At 43.6% G+C, this 24057-nt stretch overlaps 1 protein-coding gene across 1 annotated transcript in view; it reads left to right on the top strand.

The window, feature by feature from the left end:
• The first annotated feature begins 813 nt into the window (after positions 1 to 813).
• LOC108801722 (3 beta-hydroxysteroid dehydrogenase type 7-like) overlaps positions 814 to 24057 on the top strand; it is a 28446-nt gene continuing 5202 nt past the window's right edge. Inside the window, exons 1-5 of the mRNA XM_018573633.1 lie at positions 814 to 980; positions 4809 to 4964; positions 7330 to 7438; positions 15145 to 15244; positions 16083 to 16245. Coding sequence (XP_018429135.1) covers positions 833 to 980; positions 4809 to 4964; positions 7330 to 7438; positions 15145 to 15244; positions 16083 to 16245 — 676 coding nt within the window. The 5' untranslated portion in view covers positions 814 to 832. The remainder of the gene's footprint in view (positions 981 to 4808; positions 4965 to 7329; positions 7439 to 15144; positions 15245 to 16082; positions 16246 to 24057) is intronic.

Here is a 24057-nt window from a genome sequence, read left to right as displayed (position 1 = left end):
CCAGGCACAATACTCCACGTCTTCTGGAACTGCTCTTTGATGTCTTCACTTTGATCTGAAGTTCACAAACTAATGCTTCATCTCACCTCTGTCGGTATTGGTAACCCAATGGGTTATCTACTTCATATTATGAAGTTTCTGCTGAAACGATGCAAATCATCCCTCAATGTCTATCTGCGAAACCCTTAGGTCCCTACCCTTATAATTTCCTTCAACCAATGAAAATAAGACAATAGAAGACCTTACAGCATTTCTCCAGAGAGAAATAATGTCAAAACTGTTTTTTTTTTGGGGGGGGGGGGGGGGGGGATTTACAACATTTTCTCACCTGCATATAAACTTCTGCTGGCCATCACATGAATGATTGATAGGGACTGCCAACTTTCTCCAAATTTGCTGACTGGGGCAATACTTTATTCATTCTATGGCTGTGAACACCCACCTTTCTCTCAAAGAAGACCATCTTAAGCACAGCTACACTCCTGATATCCCCCTCTCTTTCTAGTTTCTTTTGTTAAAATGAAGACAACATTGGACAGCACACACACACACACATAATGCTTCTTTCATTTATTGCAATCAAGTTTGGATTTTTCCATCTGTTTCTGCACCAGAGACAATAGTCATCAAGACCAATTCATAGGATAAATCTTCCCAGTACAGACTCAAACAGCAATATTAACCTAAAAAGGGTTCTAAGCCCTCCAGACTATCCAAAGCTAAAAACAAAATGACTGTACATATGTTCTAAGTCACAGCTGCAGAACCAAATTTTATATCATAAATTAGAGGTATATTTTCTTTTTCAGGATCTAATTAACCAGTCATTAGTATGGCTAACAATCTGGTTTACCTGGTGACTGGTGGTTCTGGTTTCATTGGTGAACATATTGTAACATTTCTGCACAAAGAAGAATATGTGAAAGAAGTGAAGATTTTTGATGTAAATGAAGGTGAATTTATTAAAGATTTAAGAGGAGGTATGTTTTATTTTATTATTGTTTTATTATACTTGGGTTAATAGTTTTTTTTAACCTTTTTTTACCTAAATGTGGGTTAATACAGGGGCGGACTGACCATTCGGGCAGTCGGGCACGGACCGAGGGCCCGCGGCCATCAGGGGGCCCGTCACTGATCGTCCCCTCGCCGCTACCTCTCTGCCATCTGCACCCGATCAGCCCTCCCGCGTCAGATGCAGCTCTGTAATAGCCGGCTGCTCGCTCCTCAAGGGGGTCCTCGGCAGGTCCCCAGCGGGCTGCCCTCTACAATGCCTGATTACCGGCCCGGATTGCATACAAGGCAATCCGGGCTGGCTGGAAGCCACTGCAACGGCGGCCACAGCAGTCCCCCCACAACCAGGGTCCAGGGAGCCCCCCACTGACCACCAGGAGAGCCCCCACCAGGGTAAGGTGACAAGATTTTAAAAATAAAGTCCAGGGACATTTTTAAATGTCCCTGGGAACATAATCAGCGCGAGTTGAGGGAGCTCAGCGCGAGTTGAGGGAGCTTAACAAGTGGCTCCGGAGCTGGTGTCAGAAGGAAGGTTTTGGTTTCCTGGTCCCCCCCACATGGTGCTCTTTAATGTATTGCTGGGAGAGTGGGATTTGTCGTCCTCTATAGCTGATGGTACATTGTGCTGTATATTATACACAGCAATGTACCATCAGCTATAGAGGATGACAAATCCTAGCAATACATTATACACTGGGGGGAATTTATCAAAACTGGAGCAGACAAAATCTGGAGCCGTTGCCTATGGCAACCAATCAGCTTCTCTCTTTAGTTTGTTCAATTAAGGTGTGAAAATGACAGAGAGAAGCTGATTGGTTGCCATGCACAGCTGCCCCAGATTTTGTCTGCTCCAGTTTTGATAAATTCCCCTCAATGTATGTATAATGTATTCCTCAATAGCTGGTGGTATTGTGCATTGCTTTATAATGTATTGCTGGGATTTATAGTCCTCTATAGCTGGTGGTATTATTCTGCATTGCTGTATAATGTGCTGAGATTTGTAGTCCCTCTACAGCTTGGAGTTAGTGGCAGAACTACCAGGGTCGCAGCAGTCGTACACGCGCACAGCACTGACGAGGCATCCCTACACTACCAGTGTGCTATAATTTTCCTCAACCGATAAATTTCTCTACAGCGTCTCTTCCAGGTGCGCATGTCATGAAAACAGCTGATTCGGATGACTCGGCCACACTGGAAGTGACACAGTGGAGAAAATGTATAGGATCGAGAAAAATTATAGAACACTGACTTTGACACTGTCCGGCCCCTCCCACTAACCTCCCACAGCTCACAGCCCAGAAGCATAGACAGCCAGTTCCCCGGCAATTCATCTTAGTGAATTGGCCCACTATTTGAAGAATAATGTGGAGAAAAAATTTCTGTGACACAAGAATGTCTATGCAGGTGGGGCGTGTGGGAGGGACTTGTATATGGGCGGAGCACAAGGGGGCCCCATAATCTTGTATTGCCCGGGGGCCCCATGTGTTGTCAGTCCGCCCCTGGGTAAATATGAACAGTTATGCATGTCGAATGGAATTGATAATTCCGGAAAACATTGTCTCTTTAATGTGCATTAGATAGATTATGATAGAGTATGAGAATGCAAAACCTGCTTTCGGAAGGTCAGAAGGAGGTCAACTGCAGGTCAAATGCACATGTCACTAGTGTCCTAAACTAATGCCAGTAACTAAAGCCCAAAGTCCATCAACACAGGCCCTAATGTACATAATCTTATGATTTATTTTTTTAAACTTATTTTTAGCTGTAATTACATATGTACATGCAGGTGACCATATTGGCATATTACTTACACAGGCTCTTATACCTGCTTAGTGGTATTGCATCATGTTATGTTACTATTCCCGATGCTCTTATTTCACTGCATGTCTACCTTGCAAAGTCTGTGATTAAAACCAATGGAACCTCCATAGTCTGTAAAAAAGCATCCACAATTCTTCTAATAGGCAGGGACCATGGGATCTAGGCTAACTACTGTAGGCTTTATATCATATAAAGCAGCACAGAAGCAATAGTTTTCTATTCATGATCAGAAAGATATTTTTGCAGGATATCACCACAAGGTCTGACTGCCCAATGTATAATGTTACTACAGATATGTGTTTAAATTTTATGAACAGGTATTTTTATGTGAGAGACCATTACTGACCTCTGCACGGCGTTACGTGCTGACTGCTGCACTGCGTTACATGCTGGACTGCGTTACTGACCGATGCACTGCGATACATGCTGACTGCTGCACTGCATTACATGCTGACTGCTGCACTGTGTTAAATGCCGACTGCTGTACTATGTTACTGACCACTGCACTGCGTTACATGCTGACTGCAGCACTGCGTTACTGACCGCTGCACTGCGTTACATGCTGACTGCTGCACTGCGTTACATGCTGACTGATGCACTGCGTTACATGCTGACTGCTACACTGCATTACATGCTGACTGCTGCACTGCATTACTGACCGCTGCGTTACATGCTGACTGCTGCACTATGTTACATGCTGACTGCTGCACTGCGTTACATACCGACCGCTGCACTGCGTTTCATGCTGGCTGCTGCACTGCGTTACTGACCGCTGACCTCTGCACTGCGTTACATGTTGACTGCCCCACTATGTTACTGACCGCTGCACTGCGTTACATGCTGACTGCTACACTGCATTACATTCTGACTGCTGCACTGCATTACATACCGACAGCTGCACTGCATTACATGCTGACTGCTGCACTACGTTACTGACCACTGACTGCTGCACTGCGTTACATGCTGACTGCTGCACTGCGCTATATGCTGACTGCTGCTCTATGTTACTGACCACTGCACTGCATTACATGCTGACTGCTGCACTGCGTTATATACCGACTGCTGCATTGCATTACATGCTTGCTGCACTGCGTTACTGACCGCTGACCTCTGCACTGTGATACATACTGACCGCTGCACTGCGCTACATGCTGACTAATGCACTGCGTTACATGCTGACTGATGCACTGCATTACATAGTGACCTCTGCACTGCGTTACATACTGACCACTGACCTCTGCACTGGGTTACATACTGACCGCTGACCTCTGCACTGGGTTACATACTGACCGCTGACCTCTGCACTGGGTTACATACTGACCACCTCTGCACTGGGCTACATACTGACCACTGACCTCTGCACTGGGTTAAATACTGACCGCTGACCTCTGCACTAGGTTACATACTGAGACCCACACCCCCCCTTCTGAGACCTCCACACTCCTCCTGAGACCCTCTGACTAAGACATCAGGCTGACACCCCGGAGCAGAGCAAAGAATATGTAGCAAATTATTATACTATTATTCTGCATTACTGTATAATGTATTGCTGGAATTTGTAGTCCTCTATAGCTGGTTGTAATATTCTGCATTGCTGTATAATGTGCAGCAGCCCATCCCCCAGCCAGTCACCCCTTTCATGGACTGACTAGTGAGCCCTCACATCACCTGACCATTGACACTACCTTAACATGGATGGCAAAAGTGGCAGGCAGGGACAGGGAGAACAGGCAAAGCAGGAGGTGGGCCAAGTCGCTGCACCATGGGCCTCTGGGTTGTACTTGCACCCTGGGCTAAAAGTTGCCAGTCAGCCCCTGCTGGAGAGACAGACAGGGAATGGCACTTTTGGCTCTGCCGCTAGAGAAGCAGGGCCAGCTGTCAATCAGGTAGCTGGGTGGCTAGTTTTTATGTATAAGGTTTAGATGATCTCAGTTTTGAATCTTCACTTTTCTGTATTTCATTCTATCACACAACAGGTTCTACCACAATTACCTTCATTAAAGGAGAAATTACTGACTATAACCAAGTTCTGAAAGCTTTTAAAAATGTCCATGTTGTCATTCATGCAGCTGCTCTTGTGGATTTTTTGGATGAACATCCATTAAAGGAAAAAGAAGCTATAAATGTTGGAGGCAAGTTTAAAGAAATATAAACCCTACTTGTGTTTCACTGCATTATATGTAACTATTCTATATAGTGGGGATAGCTAGTACAGGGTGGTCAATGTTTTGCCGTGCGTTGTGTAGAAGGAGAACTATGGGGAGAGTGAAATGCACTCATCTCCACAGAGGTGACGTGTGACACTGCAGCTGTCATACATCGGCTCTATAGATCGAGAACTGAGCAATCACAAACTGCTGATTGCTGAGCTCACAATCTTCTCCCTGCATAGAGTGGTCACTGTTTCCCTCCCCTCTCTGCTCCTCCAGCATTCATTGGAGGGACAGGCAGGGGAGGGGGCAAGCACAGCTGGCTTTGGCTCTAGAGAGGTAGAGCCAGGTGTCAATCAGGTAGCAGGGAGGATGCCGACAATATTGTCGGGATCCTTTCTGGCTGCAGTGCGGCTCTGTGCAATATTTGCTGGGTTTTGTGCCAAAGGAATACATTTGCTAATGGACTCCTGTGACCCAAAAGAGAACTAATGCCAAAAAAGGTTTGGAATTGCATTGACAAGGGCATTGCATTGCACATTGCCATGCATTGTGGTAATGTGTGCATTACAAGCTGTAATTACTATATGGGTACTTGTGGGCTATTGCCTCTGGCTACACGGTTAGAGGGGCAGCAGCAAGTCTGAAAATGTACCAGCTGTGATAACTTTTTTCTCATTTGTTTCTTACTTCGCTCCCCCTCTGAACATGAGCGGTCAAGTAAAGAGTACTGTAGGGGAAAAGAAGTGCAAGGAATGCTAAAAGGAGTCAGAAGGTTCTATTTAGTTCAGAAATCATGAAAACATCTTTTCAACAAGTTTTTCTTGTCTGGTGATCTGTACAATTTAAAAAAATTACCTATAAAGCAGAAAGCACATTGCCTCCTATAGTACATTCTAACAGTAGTCTTTGCTAAAATAATCCCATGACAAGGGGCAGAGCTTGTAATAAAATGACATTATTATTCAGGTATGCTCAGGACAGTACAGTTTCTAAATACAATCCTGCAGCCATGATCTGACCGCTCTTTGGCATCTCTGTTCCCCAGGATTCATATAAACATGAAAAATACTTGGCTGGGTTTCCATGTTTACTGTTGGGGATTGTAGAATTGGCATTGGCAGGAGAGCAAAGCAGTACAGACTGACACTGTCATCACTATTTTTATTGAAGAGGAACAATAGAGTCGAAGCAGTTTTTAAATCTATGCAGTAAATGCTCCTCCAAAGAGCGGGAGGTTTGTGAAGCCTGTCTCATATCTAGTGGAATGTTTCTATTTGTATGTTAAACTGTATCTAAAAGCCAAGCCCGTATTTTTGTTAATTTGGACAGAGTAGGGAAGGCTTTAGGGATGTCCAGATACCAGTGCCGATACCAGTGCCGATACTTGGCATTTTCATGAGAACTACCAGGGTTGCAGCAGTTGCAGTTGGGACTCTGTATTGTTTTAGAAAAACTGTCACATGACAATAAACAAAAATGTATCAGTACTTGTATCTGTGAGTGCATGGACAAGTATCAGTACTTGTACTTGGAAAAATGGTATGGGTGCATCACTTCTATATGTTTTATTAAAAAAAAAAAAAAGAATGCATTAAAATGAAATGTACAAATCCTAGGAGCTCCGTATGCTCCTTAAAAATAGCAGCTGCCTCCTAACTTTTTAATTTTTCTTTAGCCTAGTCCTGGAGCTGGAAAAGTATCTGTACATGTACTTGTACCGAATACATTACTTGGTATCTGAACATCCCTAGAAGGGTTGAAATTCCTGGTAGGTTTTTTGCCATGTGTGCCTCATTGGGGACTTCCTGTCCTATAGATACAAAAGGGAGAGAGACGTAATCTCTCTAGAGTGGGGCACAACTTCAACAAGTGTTCCCATTGGAAGATTTCCCCTCTTTTCCTTTTCTGCTCATAACATTAAAATGTGGGATTTTCCTTCATTTTCAGTCTTGGTGATAAAGAGCAGCAAGAAAAATGGAGGGGTGAATCTCCCAGATGGACACACAGACTGCAATAAAAACCCGAGGAGTGTTGCCTCTTCCCTACTCTATTAAAAACTAGAAAAAAAAAAAAAAAGTTTGGCTTTAGATGGGCCTGGGCTGTAAGGGCGGGTTCATGCCAGAATGCCATGCTAAATGCAGGGTCAGGGGTGAAAGGGAACACTACTGATGCACCAATCGCAATGCATCGCACATTTTCATTTTTTTTTTTGTCTGTGTGTTGGGACTATGCAGGACAAGGCTGCCAGCTCAGCTCCAATGCACCTGGGGTGAATGGGCCCTAAGCGTGGCTACAGTGATTATCTAGAAAGTAGGACTTCAATTTTTTTTATTTTTCTTTGCAGGGACAGAGAATGTTATAAAAGCTTGTCTGGCCTCAGCTGTCCCCTTCTTACTGTACACAAGCTCAATAGCTGCTGTTGGACCAAACACAAATTTAGATCCAATGGAGGGGTAAGACACTTCCACATTTTAGCTATCAATTATATGAAAATTATATTTAATTTCATCGTCTGTGATGGCAGGTGGGCTCTTACCATAATGTGCAAGTAGGCACATTACGGCACACTTACATTCCAAGTGTGCCTTCCTTCAGCTGACTGAATGTGACCAGCATTTCCCAACCCGTTGGCAGTCATAGAACCCTTTAAATGTATGCAAGCTCTCGAAGGGCTCCAGTCTAAAATGGAATGGATTTTAAAGAGGGGACCCAATGCAAAAACACAAAAAAAGTGTGGTCCCCCTTTCACATAAGAGCCCCATGCCCACCTCCGTTCACATCAGAGCCCTCAGTCCACCCATCACATCAGACGGCATCTGTAAGATTCAACATATGTGCCATACAATAGACATAAAATATTTTTGAAAAACTGCGAGAAGAAGCAGTCTTTTTACATGCCGCTTCTGCAAAAAAATCATTCTACTTTCTAGCAGTTTTTTTAAATTAAGTTTTTAGTTCCACTTTAATTAAACTCCTCTCTGTGATTAAACCCATTATGTGTGTTGATTCTCTCTCTAGCAGCTGCTTGTGAGACAGACATTGTAGTTGGTATATTTGCTATACAACGTGAACCAAACAGAACTCTGCACTCGATACTAGAATGTGAAATGGGGACAAAAATAATGATTTAGCAGATACAATAAACATCCTTCCTATATAGTATTAAAGGATTTATAAAAACAGTAAGGCCGGATTTACACTACTGTATTGCATAGCAGTAACGTGCACGTTGTGTGTTGGTGGGCTGTTCTACCATTTATTCTGAATGGTATCCAACACACCACAGAGCACTATAGTGCACTATTTAATTGTGGTGCACTGCTAAATGTAGTGCATTCACCTTTTCTGGTGTGTTAGGGAGCTCATTCAAAAGCAGCCCACAAATGTAAATGGGCCTTTATTGGACCTTTATTGAATGACACTTACTTTTCTAAAGAACTATGTATTCTAAATATCTGCCATGGTTTTTTTTTTTCTTCTGGACTTTTTCATTATTCCTTGCATCTCAGCGAGTCTTTTTGTAGCCACTTCCTGTCTACATACAGTAAACTCCCAGTTATCTGGCTCCCACGGGGATCGATAGGTGCCGGATAATTGTAGTTTTTGGTTGCTAGGGAGTTAATAATAACTCTCAACCAACCCCCCGGGGCCCACACCCCCATCCCCTGGCAAAATCCACCCACTGAGCAGAGGAGCGGACCTGAGAGAGAGCCTCTCAGGTCCGCTCCTCTGCTCAGTGGGTGCGTGCAACAGCCAGCCTGCTTTTGGCTATTGCAACTTGAATAAGCCTATAGCAGGCTGGCTTTTGCTCCCCATTGTTTACATTCTGCTGAAGACCCAGGAATCTAGCCACCGGCTGGCAGCAGAATGTCAACAAAGAACTTACATTTTTTTTAGTGTCCCCATGTCTATCAAGCAGGCGCAAAAAAACGAGAGCATATTTGTCCTTGATTTTTTTTGCAGATTGCTTGAGAGTGCCAGTTGATAGACTGCCAGATAATGAGGGGTTTACTAAACATGCAATCCAGTGGTGATTTATTAAATTGCTAAGGGTGGGCAATGGTGGAACATATATGTACCATGAGGGCTGCCACTGCTATGTTAGTTTCTCCTACTGATGCTTTGTCTATAATGCATACTGAGTTTTACTGACCGGGATCGAATAAACAGTAGAAGATATGGAATTCTGAGTTCTGACACTATAAAGCCCCCACACAGACAGCCATTTCAGAAGGTGAACAGCAATCTCTGTCTCTCTACTTCTTTTATGACAGGTGCTCTTTAAGCTGACCCCACCTTTGATTCCCTCCCACACTATATTTCCCATGTAGTTGTATCACCATCTGGCTTTAATAACTGTTTTGCTGAAGCTAAGGAAACTAGTTGTTAATTGAACTATGTGTGTAATGCTGGTCACTGACCCTTCAGAAAGATAGTGATCATTACGTTAAAGGGATTCTACTAGCTAACATCTTCCCCATTCTATTTTTCTGACATTTATGATAATAGATAGAAGAGGGCATATTTTTTGTAAACCAAGTAGTAACTGCATGCAGTTACCATCAGTAGTATAAAAATCCCTGAATTATACAACTCTCATAAAGCACATTTCATCATCATACATCAACAGTCAACTGATGTATATTCAAATTCCACAGTGTACACCTATAGGCAAGCAGAATTAGAGTTCAGGAAAGTCAGTTTGATGATACTTTAGTTTCCTTTGGAGAGGACCTTACACTCCTTGTTGGTGCCATGGGGCTTTTAGAGCTGAAAATAGGCTAAAAATTAGGTGTGCTCCAACATGTCCCCTAACCATCATGTAAGCCTTTAGTTGACCCCTAACTGTTAAAGCAGACCTTCTGTGAAAAAAAAGTTCACATTCCTACCATTCCCCTGCCGACCAAAGAAAAATGATTTAAAAAAATGTTTTAAATGTAAGCAGTCATGTATATTTTGTACCTTTTTTAGGAATACATCCAAACCTTTTTGTGAAATATACTAGTGTGTGTGTGTGTGTGTGTGTGTGTGTGTGTGTGTGTGTGTGTGTGTGTGTGTGTGATATTTGTGCTTGATCACCTCAAGAATGCGCTGGTTCCATTTTATTAGTCTTTATAGTTGAGGTCCCCCATGCCTTGTATTCATTTAGTTATAATTCTTTCCATCCTCCAGGTCTACTTTGAAAAAACAATCTGCAGAATTATTGGAATTACTGGAATTACTAGTTCACAGACATGTGTAATTCGTTTCTGTCAATTCGGACATTCAGACGCATCCGAATGACAGAAATAACGAATCTGAACGAATCCGAATGTTTGATAACAAAATTTGGATACATCCAAATTTCATTTGGAAACTAAACACAGGCAGGAGAGCTGTCATTTACATAAAGCACAGCTCAAACTGTTGGCGCTATATAAATCCTGTAGTATAATAATAATAATAATAATTTACAGCTCTCTGGCTTCCCTGCACTTGTATTTCAAATGAAAACAAAGTAACACAATTTTGTTACAAAATGTAAATGATGAAAGAAGCTGAGAGATCTGTGTTATTCTGTAACAGCTTCTGCTTCTTTGAGGACACTTCCATCCCAAATGTAAAGAACCTGACAGCTTTTACAGAATACACAAGTGTTTAACTGTTCACAGAAATCATAATCATTTTTTTTAAAACAGCGTGGAGTCCTCCCCCCTCCCCCAATTTATACCAGACCTAAAAGGAGTGTTAGGGGGGACCCCATGTAAAAAGAAACAACAACAGCGTGCAGTTCCACGGCAATTTATACCAGACACTTTAGGTCCTGTAGGAATTTTAGGAGGGAACCCCAACGCCAAAAAAGTTTTAAAAAAATGGGATACCCCCTAAAATCCCATACCACCCCCTTAGTCCGGGCAGTAGCCTGGCAGGTCAAAAAAGGGCGGGACGAGCGAGCGCCCCCCACTCAATTCAACATACCGGGCCACATGCCCTTGGCATTGGGAGGGTGCTTTTCCAGGGGGGGTCCCAATGGGGACAAGGGCCTCTTCCCCACAACCCTGACGCGGTAGTTGTGGGGGTCTATGGGCAAAGGGGCTCATCTGGGTACCCGGATGCCCCCCCCCCCCCTTGTGAACAAATAAGGGGTTAAATAAAATTTAAATAAATACACAACACCTTAGAAAAAAATTCCTTTAATTGAACAAAACACACATTTTTGACAATTGACGCAAGGCAGTGGGCAGAGTAATAGCCAGCTTGCTTTTACACTTTAAAATAGCCATAAGCAAAATGGCTGTGTTTCAAACCCGAATCCCAGAAAAATAAATAACGTAACATCCGAAACAAATTTTTTTGCCGGCTTACATGTCTAGTAGTTCACTTTACGTGTTGCCTGCAGTTGCTGTAAATGTAAAAGCAAGTGTTGATTGTAAACATTCTAAAACTGAGCAATATTAATGCATAATATTTCCATGGTGGCATACACGTCACGCTGCGTTAATTTGTAATCCATTCTGAAGCAGATGGAGCATTTATGTTGCTGATATCATCCTTGCTTGAAGAGTTAAAAGGAGCCTGAAAAGCTGATAACACGCATTCATTAGTAAATACCTCTAAATTAGGTGCTCAGCCATTCTCACGGCCAAGGTTACTGAACTCTGTGTCAAAGTTTTATCAGTCTGGGTAATACAGGTATTTCTCTTATCACTGTTCTGTTCATATATGTGTGTGTGTGTGTATGTATGTATTTGGAAAATTGACGGTGACAGTCGCCGGGCGCCGGCATAAGTCCGGCTCCAGCCGTCCAATCGAGCTCAGTTTGGGCTACAGCTGCGGGCAGCATCTGAGGGACGAGTCGCCGCCGGCCGCAGCAGCGCTGACCTGTGCAGTGTCTCTCTGTCTCAACTTACTTGTCGGGGCAGCGTTTCCGGCCCTGATGACGATGTGCAACATGCATTAGGTCCCAGCATAATGCCGTGGGGATTCTATGTTCTGATTTACTAAAAGTAAGCATGATGTACACATGTCAGTGTGGCTTCACACCTGTGTTGCTGTAAGCTGAAAACAGGAAGCGCACTGCTCACCCCTATCATGCTTCCCTGCAATCCACATTCAGTGCACGGATGACTCTCTTCCGGAGTAATAGGCTCAAAAACTGTGGAACCAGCACACGATAATCTCCCGAAGAAATTTAAACTTTATTCCACATGCACTTTATTCCACACACGTTTCTGCCTTACTCGGCCTTAGTCATAGCTAGTTGTGAACTAACACCAACCCCACTAAAAGAGCATGCCACGCAGGGCGGGGGAAAACACTTGAGAGGACCTGTATCCAATAAACAGTCCCTATGATTAAATATATACAATTAAAAAAACAATGTTTGTGTTGCAGTAACACCCAGTTCCTGGGGCCGAAGCCAGCCGAAGGATCGGCCGAAGCTACGGCCAGATCCTTCGGCAGCTTTGTGAATAGACCCCATAGTATCACAACACAGGGTAATGCACAGTCCTTGTTTTGGTGTTTTACAGTGACATTTATTTTGAATGGGACCCCAAAACACCATGCCAGTGCCTCTCAACACATGTGGTTTCAGTACACCACAATGCACAGTTATGAGTCATCCAGTGGAATTTCTTGCGACGGTCACCCGGAGCATGTGTTCCACATCTGATGTTCAGTGCCCCGGGTTCCAAGAATGCAACTGGCCCACAATGTAATTTAATTACTTCTTAGTGCGGAGCCTACACTGCCACCTTATGCCTGTCAGATTGGTTGTGAGCCACTTCCCCTGGCTGACCTGGGTTCTTGGGGAGGGCAGTGCTCTTATTCCGTAGCCTATGCGTATGTATTTCGCTGGGAGGAATAGGCGCCTATTAAATATGCAATTTACTGGCCTCAAAATTAGCGCCAGGGACATAATGGTTCTGCATGTGACCACCATCTGGCCTGCTCTCTCCCCACCTGCATAAGGATGCTTCTGATGATTGCTTGTGAAGAGCGGGGCAGCCAGGGTGAGAACTTGAGCACTGACCATCAATGTAAAGGAAGACACTGCCCACTAATGTAAGGGACACCCTGATAGCTAACCTATAAAAAGACATAATGTCCACCCAGGTATGGGGACACACTGACCACCAATGTCAGAGGACAATAGCCATTAACTTAAGGGGAAACACTGACCACTAACTGAATTAAACACAATGACCAGAAAGTGACACACTGCCCACAATTGGAAGGGGACATACTGACCACCAATGTAAAGGGACATACTGACCACCAATGTAAAGGGACATGCTGACCACAAATAGAAGGGGGCTTACTGACCACTAACAGAATGGTACACACTGAGCACTGACCATCAGTGTAAGAGAATACACTGAGCACTGACCAGCAACGCAAGGAGGCACACTGACCACAAATGTACGTGGGGACATTGACCAACAACATAAGGGACACACTGAGCCATGACCTCTAGTGTAAGAGGCACACTGAACGCTGAGCACAGACCACTGACATAAGAGGGCACACTTACCAACAATGTAAGGGGACATATTGATGACCAATGCAATGTAAAGTGCACACTTAGTCCTGACCACCAGTGAGCAATGTAAGGGTGCACTCTGACTACCAATGTTGGGGGAAACACTGGCCAACAATGTAAAAGAGCATGCTGAGAACTGGCCACCAATGTGTAAAGAGGAATGCTGACCAATAATGAAAGGAGCACACTGACCTCCAACAGGGACACTTACCACTGATTATCGCACTGTGCAAGCTGTACTGTGCAATCACATATTCCTGACCTTTGTACTCCTGACTGCTGCACTGTATGTGCTATGTTGTACATTAGTTCTGACTTTTGCTTTGTAAACTCTACATAAACTTGGCCACTTCACTCTATATGCTATGTTGTGTATTGACTAGTCCTGATCGCTACACTTTTCATACAACACAGTCATGAGTCTTGTATTTTATGCACTATTTGGTATATTAAATAGTCCTGACACCTGCACCTTAGAAGCTATGTTATATTTTACAGAGCATTTGCAAATGAGCCCAGTGCATCTGCATTGTTAACCTTCCAGCCCCAGGTCTGTATGGGGGTAGAGACCTTTTGCAGTAGGACTGGAGAAAGTAATCAATTGACAACAAGTGCAATGACATCACCACACTTGTGTTCCATTGAGATCTGTCAGTTGCCATGCCATGATAAAGGTGCCCATACACCTTACGATTATCGTACGATAATCGTATGTGATCGACTTTTCGTACGACAATCGTAACGTGTGAATAGAGTGCCCGACCGATAGTACTGTACAATCGTACGACTTTTGACGGTCAAGCATGTTTGAAAACTTTGGTTGATCGTACGATGTTCGCATGGTTGGTGGCGTTTCCGTCCGTCAAAAGTCGTACGATTAACACTGCGCATGCGCAAACGAAAATAATTGCGGTCAATTACCGCAAGTCGTCCAGGTGTTTTTTTCTAACTACCGCTGATTGAACCTTGCGATAATCGGGGCAGGATGGGGCCATCGTACGAAAATCGTACGACGGTTCGATCATCGGACGAAAAGTTTCGTCCGATAATCGTAAGGTGTATGGGCATCTTAAGACTTGCAGTTTTACCATTCACAAATCCCTGTGGATAGTTCTGTAAATAGATGACACATGGAGCTGGGTGGAGCTGATGCACAGCTGATCTAAATGTAAAAATCAACATAACGCCCCAGGGTTAAGCACCCGGCAATTCAATAAAGTGTGTGTGTGTGTGTGTGTGTGTGTGTGGGGAATCTGTGAATGAATGTGATTATGGTTCATGATACACCCTAAACATAACTTTAACATAACTGCAAATACCACATTTTAACATGTGTACATTAACACACTGCAAATTTTCAAAAGTAAGACATGGGCAATGTGGTCATAATTGCTTATTTCCAAACGTAAAGTAAAAAGAAACTATAGAGAAAAAAATCACCCTGAGATCCGTGGTTTCATAATAAAGTTATCTACAGTACATCAATTTTTATACACTTCTTAATAATCCTCCTAGTAAAACTTTACTCTTTAAAAATGTGCTTTAAGAATTGACTCCATATCAAAGTTATGGAAGTATGATAATATATCTTGCCGTCTATATTCATTTAAAACGTCCTGTTCATTTTGTTTTAAGAGTCACAGAGGAAACAATCTATCATGGTGAGCTCTTACTGACTTATGGTAAAACAAAGGCCAAGGCTGAAAAATTAGTCCACTTGGCAAATGGTAAGCAGGTATGTACTTTAATAAACAGTTCAAGTAGTATGGAATGAGTTATATTTCATGTACTGTACACATATATTTGTTTCAAGTAACATTGAATGAAAGTTAAATTTTGCATGGGCTCTCAGGCAATAGCAGTGCCACTTCACAATGTCAACAGGAAGCAGTGGTATTGTGTATGCAGGGTTATGACATTTTTTATGCAGTACATACTATTCCTGCATATCTCTTTACTTGTACAGAATTTGGGCCTTACCAAAGATAATCAAAGTGTGATCCTCCTAAATAAACCCCTTTCCATGCTGATAACAAAATGGTATTTCTTCATGAAATTGCGCTTGTATTGATGGGCAAATGCAGCTTGATTTTGGATGGATTCAAGGAGATACAGCAGTAAAATCTGCCAGCAACAGGACTGTTTTATTAATGGATAATAGGCCTAACCGAGTATGCCTAACTTTTATTTCATTCATGGGGATAGGGTGGTACGGTGAATTTCAGTAAGATAATGTGAGGGGCTCACCATAAAATCCTAAATTATGTACCCCCAATTTAAATTTAAAACCCCAAATACCACCCCTCCTCTTTGCAGCATTAAAAAAATGCTATAGATGGGACAGTAGCTAAAAGTAACCACTGACCTCAAATCAACTACAAAATAAAATAAAAGATGAAAATAAGACAAAAAAATTCCCCCAAATAAGACAAAAAAAGCAGCAAAGGGGTCAATTGCTGAAAGAGATGGCAATCAGAATTGAACTACAGTTTGGTAATCTCTTCCTATGCTGTTTGTCAGCTTTCCCATGTAACCATCTTTTGGAATGTAGTTTTTATGTTATTACTTTGCAGATGAGCAATGGAAAGAAATTAACTACTTGTTTCATCCGGCCAAGCGGTGTCTATGGTGAAAAGTCACAAATTTTGCTGAACGCCTATCAGTCTGCAAAATCTCAGAATAATCGGATAAACTACATTCAAATGGAGAACACTAGACAAGGCTACGAGTATGTTGGTAAGAGGAATTATCCATTCGCTGGTAACACATTACCAAACCATTGAGACCAGGTTTCCTGAAATTACAATTTTTATGCTGAAAAATTAAACAGCATACAAGTAATTGTAGAAACCTTGCCCAAGCCTTAAGGTGCCCATACACCTTACAATTATCTGCAGATTTTCTGTGGTCAGATGGAAAAAGTGCAACAGATTGGCCCAGGTGGAGATTACTCCATCCATACAGTTTAGCGTAGATGGAGGAATCTGTTGCACTTTTTCCATCTGACCATAGAAAATCTGCAGATAATTGTAAGGTGTATGGCTAGCTTTAGACTGTGTTTCCCCTCAACTGCATTTACAGCTCAGCAGTACACAAACTTCATCTGTGTAGTTATAAAAAAACATTTGGCCTATTTATACTGCTGTTTTGGCATATGAGAGATAACAATAGTCTCAAACAGCAGAATGACTTTGGAATAATGGCAAATTAAAACTATAATAAGCACCCGGTCCATACATAGGGCTAGGTAGGCAGCTGTAGTTCTATTTGCCTACTTCTGGATCAATAGTGTTAGAACTTATATTTATTCCAAAAAAATCTGGATGCTGTGTAAAATCTACATAAAAACAGAATGAAATGATTTGCAAATCTTTCAAACCCATATTTAATTCCCAATCAAACATATATCAAATGTTTTAACCACTTGCTGACCGGGGTTTTAAACCTCCTTCTTGTCCAGGCCATTTTTCAGTATTCAGCGCTGCAGTACTTCAACTAACATTTATTCCGTCATGCAACGCTGTACTGAAAGGAACTTTATACAATTTTTTGGTGGATACATAGAGCTTTCTTTTGGTGGTATTTAATCACCACTGGTGTTTTTATCTTTTACTTTATAACTGAACATTTTGAAAAAAAATGTTTCCCTACATTATGTTATGAAACATTTATTATTATCCAATTTTTTTTTTAAATATAAAAGACGGGGTCACGTCGGGAAATAGATACAAAACAGCTCAAGCTTCAAAATTGCGTGCGCTTGCGAAATCGCAAAAAAAACCTACCATGCCTAAAATTGGCCATAGGCAATGCTTTAAAAGCTTTTACCGCTCATCAATCTAGGGGTCTATTCACTAAGCTGCCAAGGGCAGCCGAGTGAACAACCGACCCCAAGTGAAGTGAGCCGTCTGCTGTTCGGTCTATTCGGCAGGCTACTCACTGCTGTTCGGTCTATTCGGCAGGCTACTCACTGCTGTTCGGTCTATTCGGCAGGCTACTCACTGCTGTTCGGTCTATTCGGCAGGCTACTCACTGCTGTTCGGTCTATTCGGCAGGCTACTCACTGCTGTTCGGTCTATTCGGCAGGCTACTCACTGCTGTTCGGTCTATTCGGCAGGCTACTCACTGCTGTTCGGTCTATTCGGCAGGCTACTCACTGCTGTTCGGTCTATTCGGCAGGCTACTCACTGCTGTTCGGTCTATTCGGCAGGCTACTCACTGCTGTTCGGTCTATTCGGCAGGCTACTCACTGCTGTTCGGTCTATTCGGCAGGCTACTCACTAACATTGTTCTGGATCACCAAGAAAATGCATCTGGAGGAAATCCAAGACCATCTGTCTTATGATGATGAAGAATCTTCTGATGAGCCTGAAGAAGGCAAGAAAGAGAAGAAGGTGAAGTCTCAGAAAGACAAAGACGATGATGATCAGACCAATGAAAACCGTTCAGACTTGGACAGTGACTCTGAATCTGAGAAGAAGCCCCGATACAGACATCGCCTGGTGTGGCACAAGCCGTCCCTGAGCAAAGGCGAATCGGATGGCAAGAAAAAGAAAGACAAGTCTGCGCTTTCTAAAGATGGAAAACTGCGAAACCGAAGAAAGGTAAGCAGTGATGAATCTGCCAGCAAAGTTTCTGATGTCAGCGAGGAAGACAGAGAGACTGATGACGATCAACGGCCCAGAACCAGGGCAGCAAAGAAGGAGGCTGAGGAAAACCAAAGAAGCTACAAGCAGAGGCAGAAGAAGAGAAGATGGATTCAAGTGCAGGAGGACTCCAGTGACTCCAGGAGAAGAGATCACACGGCTTTTACGTAGTTCTTGCCTCCGAAGTATGAATACGTTCTCTCAGTGCGGATGACACCCATCCAGTGTAAACTCTATCAGTACTATCTGGATAATATTACAGGTGCTGCTATTGGTGAGGGTGGAGGAGGAAGAGGCCGAGGCCGAGGTAAATCTGGCACCAGACTTTTCCAGGACTTTCAGATTTTAAGGTTGATCTGGACTCACCCTTGGTGCTTACACCTGGACTGACTCTGCGGAAACCATCTCCAGTCTGAGTTCTGAAGAAGAAACCTCTGTGACAAAGAAATCAAAGAAGAAAGGAGGGAACTCCAGCAGCTCCATCGAGGAGGAAAGTGACCAGAACATGGAAGTCATCAAGGTGTGGAATTCTCTATCCTGCGGAGGAAATCCTAAAGATGCAGAGGAGGCGACAAAAACTCCTCCCGTCAACGTGGAGAAAAGCAAAGCGACATCGTCCTCCACTCCCAGCAGCCTGGCTCCTAACTGGTACAAAGATTTTGTGACGGAAGCCGACGCAATTGTGCTGGAACATTCTGGAAAGATTAGCCTTCTGTTTGAGATTCGTATGGCGGAAGAGCTCGGTGATAAAGTTTTAGTTTTAAGCCAGTCTCTCATATCGTTGGACCTGATTGAAGATTTTCTAGAACTGGCAAGCATGGATAAACCTGAAGAGGAGGAGGAAGGAACAGAACCCAGACCCGTTATTTATAAAGGGAAGTGGTTCCGGAATATTGACTTCTACCGACTGGACGGGTCAACCACCGCTCCGACCTGGAAGAAGCGGGCCGAGGAGTTCAATGACGTCACCAATGTGAGGGGGTGCTGTTACTCATTTCTACGAAGGCCGGATCCCTGGGTATAAATCTGGTGGCTGCTAATCGTGTGATGATGCTTCGTGGAATCCATCTTATGATATACAGAGTATGTTCAGACCAAGGCTGTCTTTGTGTACCGCTTTTTGGCACAGGGGACCATGGAAGAGAAAATTTATGATTGGCAGCTCACCAAGCAATCCTTATTTTGGGTGGTTGACCAGCAGCAGATAAAGCGTCACCATGAACGAGCTTACAGAGCTGTACACGTTTGAGCTGGACCTGCTAGATGACACTAATCCTGAGAAGAAGAGGGAGACCCCCAAGCTGCCGAGGCACACTATACTTGCTGAGCTTCTGCAGATTAGTAAGGAGAAAATAGTCACCTACCATGAACATGACTCTCTCCTGGACCACAAGGAGAAAGAAGCGTTCACAGAGGAGGAGAGGAAGGCGGCGTGGGATGAATATGAAGCTGAAAAACCGAGATTGACCAATCGCCTTAACACCGGAGTTGTAGCTGAACCGCCTGATCATGCAGAATTCTCCAAACCTCATTCTGAACCCGGCTAACTATCCACAAATTGACATGCAAGGACTTATACAAATTTCCAGGGCCACAGCATGCCAAGGGGCCCACCTCCTATCGAAGAAAAATCTCCCTGACCTTCCCAGGGTAAAAAAAAATCTGAGATTGCACTAAGACCTTCACATAGACTCTTTTGATTGGAAGAAGAACCAACAGGAGAATATTTGATTTATTCACTTCAAATGCCAAACTGTCCTATCTGCAAGCTTTGCAGTGTGATTGTATTTCTGTTTGTTATCAGAAGGGCCACATGGAACTTTTGTCCCAGAAGAAGCCCATTCTGGGGAATACTTAATTTTAGCAGTTTACATTTTTTTATGTTGCAGTTTTCTTTGCCTGAGTACTGCGCCATATATTTTAGTTTTTAGTTTTTACGGTCATTTTGCAGTTTATTCCACGATATGAGTACCGTATATACTCGAGTATAAGCCGTCCCGAATATAAGCCGAGGTACCTACTTTTAGCCAAAAAAACTGGGAAAAAGTATTGACCCGAATATAAGCCGAGGGTGGGAAATGAGGCAGCTACTGGTAGATAGATACCATTAAAATACATTAATATTTATTTAAAAGAAAAATAACCTAGCTCTGTAAGTGGAAAAGGGGGTACAGGGCTACATATCATGTACTACGGATCATTTAACCCATTCATATTAGCAGAGGATAATTGTAAATCTATTGTTCAGTGCACTCTATATGTAGTATATAGTACATGTACATATAGAGTGCCTGCAACAATACATTTACAATGATCCTCTGCTAACATGAATGGGTTAAATGATCCATAGTACAGGGCTACATACAGATCATTTAATACATTCATGTTAGTATAATTGTAAATGTATTGTCTGCACTGTGTTAGCAGTATATACTCCATATAGAGTATATACTGCTAATACAGTGCAGACAATACATATATAATTGCTTAATTAATCTCTCTCTCTACCCCCCCCCCCCCTCCCCTCCCCTCACTCACTGTGTGCCGGTGATCGGATCATCACATCACGGAGAGAGCAGGGACGAGTCAGCGGCGCGCTGATCAGACGAGAGGAGCTCCAGGTGGGGTCCTAATTTAGCTGGCTCAGAGGTGCCTGCCCGCTAAATTACAACCCCACCTGGAGCTCCTCTCGCCTGATCAGCGCGCCGCTGACTCATCCCTGCTCCCCTGCCTGACTGGCCGCTGCGGGGGGTTTTTTTTTCTTCTTACTTACCTCGCCGAGCGTCGCTGCTGCTCCGGTGTGCGGCGCTCCGAGCGGGGTCATCTGGCAGTCTCCGGCCACCTAAATTAGGACCCGGAGACTGCCAGATGACCCCGCTCGGAGCGCCGCACACCGAGCAGCAGTGACGCGACGCTCGGCGAGGTAAGTAAGAAGACGCGCTGGCGCTGACTCGAGTATAAGCTGAGGGGGGCACTTTTCACCCAAAAAAATGGGCTGAAAATCTCGGCTTATACTCGAGTATATACGGTAACTTATATATTCCACTAGTCGGCTTGCAGATGTGCACGCTCGGTGCCTGCAGACGTGCCTGGAGACGTTCTTGCCCTTCCATTGATGCCTTTAGTCTTGGTAGGTAGATAATCTACAGAAAAGCGATATTTTTAATGTGCCCTGAAAGTGGAGCGCTGTGTTCTAGAGAGCGATCACTAGGTGAATGTTAACCTTCTGTTGCATGATGCACAAGAAATTAGAGATATACTAACAGACCATTGCAGATTGGTTTTGGTTGGTGTGAACATGGGGACCACATTTTTGCCTTTGCTTCAATGCTTGCAGATATTGCATTTGAAATTTGGTGTAGTTACCTAGGAAGACCTCTCAATCGTCCACTTCCTGCAGACATGATTACGTAGCCTGGAGGATTTCATCTTCCAGACCAGGTCCCTGAATATTCCGTTGACCAGGCGAAAGGTCTTTTTAGGGATCCACAGAGGGGAGTTGTGAATAATATACAATAATTGGGGTAGCCAGATCATTTTAATCAAATTCACCCTTCCTGCCACAGATAGCGGTAATTTGGCCCATGAAGTGTGTTGAGATCTAAATTTCGCCAGAAGGGGGAGTAAATTCAGAGTAATGTAGTCAAGGGGAGAAGCTGTTATCTGTATACCCAGATGGGTAATAGCCGACTGGACATGCAAATGAGACATCTCAGGAGCCAGAGGGTCAGGGGGTCCATAGGAAGCAGGTTGGACTTCTCCCAATTGACAACAAGGCCCGAAAATTTGGCAAAAGTAGGTAGCATGGACATAGCGTTAGAGAGGGATGACCATGCATCTGCCAGAAATAAGTGGGTGTCATCTGCGTACAACACAATCAATTCTTCCAGGGCACCTCTCTTAAAGCCTGTAACGCCTGAGGACTACCGAATCAGTACCGCCAGGGGCTCAATAGCCAGGGCAAACAGGAAAGGGGATAGAGGGCATCCCTGTCTGGTGCCTTGCTGCAACTTGAAGGCAGCAGACAGGGAATCATTAATTTTTATTCTAGCAGAAGGGTGATGGTAAAGTAAACGGACTCACCTACAAAATTTGGGACCAAAGGCGGTCAGGACCGCCCACAGATATCGCCATTCCAAACTGCAAACGCCTTGGCAATATCCAAGGCAAGCAGTGCTCTGTTACCCGTATTATCAACAGGGAGCTGCATGTTCAAAAACACTCTGCGTATATTGATAGCAGTGGATTTGTGGGGGATAAATCCGGATTGGTCCGAATGTACGACCGAAGCAATCTTTTTAGACCACCTAGAATCAAGTACCTTAGCTAAAATTTTAATGTCTGTATTCAAAAGAGAGATAGGCCTGTAGGATTCTGGCAACAGCGGACTTTTACCCTTTTTTGGCAGAACTATGATGGTGGCCTCGTACATAGTAGCGGGCAGGCTTCCTTCAGAGAAGGCTGCGCTAAAAGTAGGAAGGGTAGGGAGAAGTGCCGTGGCATAGGTCTTATACACTTCAATAGGAAGTCTGTCCGGCCCAGGGGCCTTACCATTCGGGAAACTAGCCATTGCCAGCTCCAGTTCCTCCAAAGTGATGGGTGCCTCCAAGTCCATTCTGTCAGCTACCGCAAGGGTAGGTAAAGGTATGTTATCTAAATAATCATCCAGATCAGACTCAGCATAGTCCGCCCTTGTCTTATACAGGGAGACATAAAATGTACAAAAAATTTCAGATATCTTCCCCTGATCAGAATGAGAAATCCCCAGCGGGTCAGAAATAGCCCCAAAATAAGTGGTGGGTTGCTGAGCCCTGGCTATTTGAGCCAGAAGAATTGAGCCTTTCCCCCAGTGAATTTTAATTTTCTGTGTACACTGTACAGCACATGTTCCGGTATCTCTAAGATGTCGTATATGGGCCTGATGTGTGCACATGTGCAGGAGTAACATCATCAGTGGCCACTCAATCGCTGAAGAGGATGCCTGGGAATCTGAAGGTGGGGGGGGGGGGGGGAGCGGGGGACCAAAGATCAATTTAACAGCGCTGGAGAAGGGCACACTTACCTTACCTTCTCTATCGTTGTCAGATCAATCTGTGCATCCTTGCAAATTAGGGCAAGAACCCCACCCAGCACACAGCTGCTTACTACCAATTTAATGTGAACTGAGTTGCACACGTGCAGCTAAGTTTACAATCTCAGCATGCCATGGTGCCTGGATAGATTAACTCCCATGTCCATGCGCAGTAGCTACGTCTTCCCAGGCAGGCCAATCAAGATAACCAAACCCAAAAGAAGTCCAAATAAAGTGAAACAAATGGCAAACACACATCAATTCATAACTAGCTTTAAAGCAAGGTGCACATGCGAGGGCTTTACAAAGTACAAAAACAAAAATTTCCTAGCACACTCACCAGCCATCCTGCAAAAGAGTTAGGGCCACATTACACAGAGGGGCCTTGACGAGGCAATGTGGCTTCCACATATTTTGCAAAAATTGTGCAACTAAAACCTCTGTTTTAACCCCAGTGTGCTGGGGACATTATTATTTTTGTCCAAACAAAGATGTCAGTATTGTTGAGGGAGCATGTGGACAACGCATCACTGAAGAGGCAGATTAGTATAGGTGACTTTTGTTCTAACCAATACAACCTTAACTATTAGCCTTAAGATAACCCCTAACAGTAAATGAACACCTGCAAATCCAAACGTAAATACAAAACCTCCATCTCCTCTGCCAAGATCTGACTGTGCCATTATCATAAAACTAACAAGTATGTCAAAATGATCCCTTGAAAATGCTAGTTACTTAATTATTATGACCCTCTGGCTTCGATACCTTCTGGGTCACTGACCCGAGCAGAGTCAGAGTTCTCTAACTATAGCTATCAGATTCATTTGGGAC

The sequence above is a fragment of the Nanorana parkeri genome, unplaced genomic scaffold (assembly GCF_000935625.1).
Source record: "Nanorana parkeri isolate BGI_ZX_2015 unplaced genomic scaffold, ASM93562v1 scaffold48, whole genome shotgun sequence".
Lineage (NCBI taxonomy): Eukaryota > Metazoa > Chordata > Amphibia > Anura > Dicroglossidae > Nanorana > Nanorana parkeri.
Note: the sequence above shows the minus strand (reverse complement) of the source record. Positions and strands in the feature narration are given on the sequence as shown.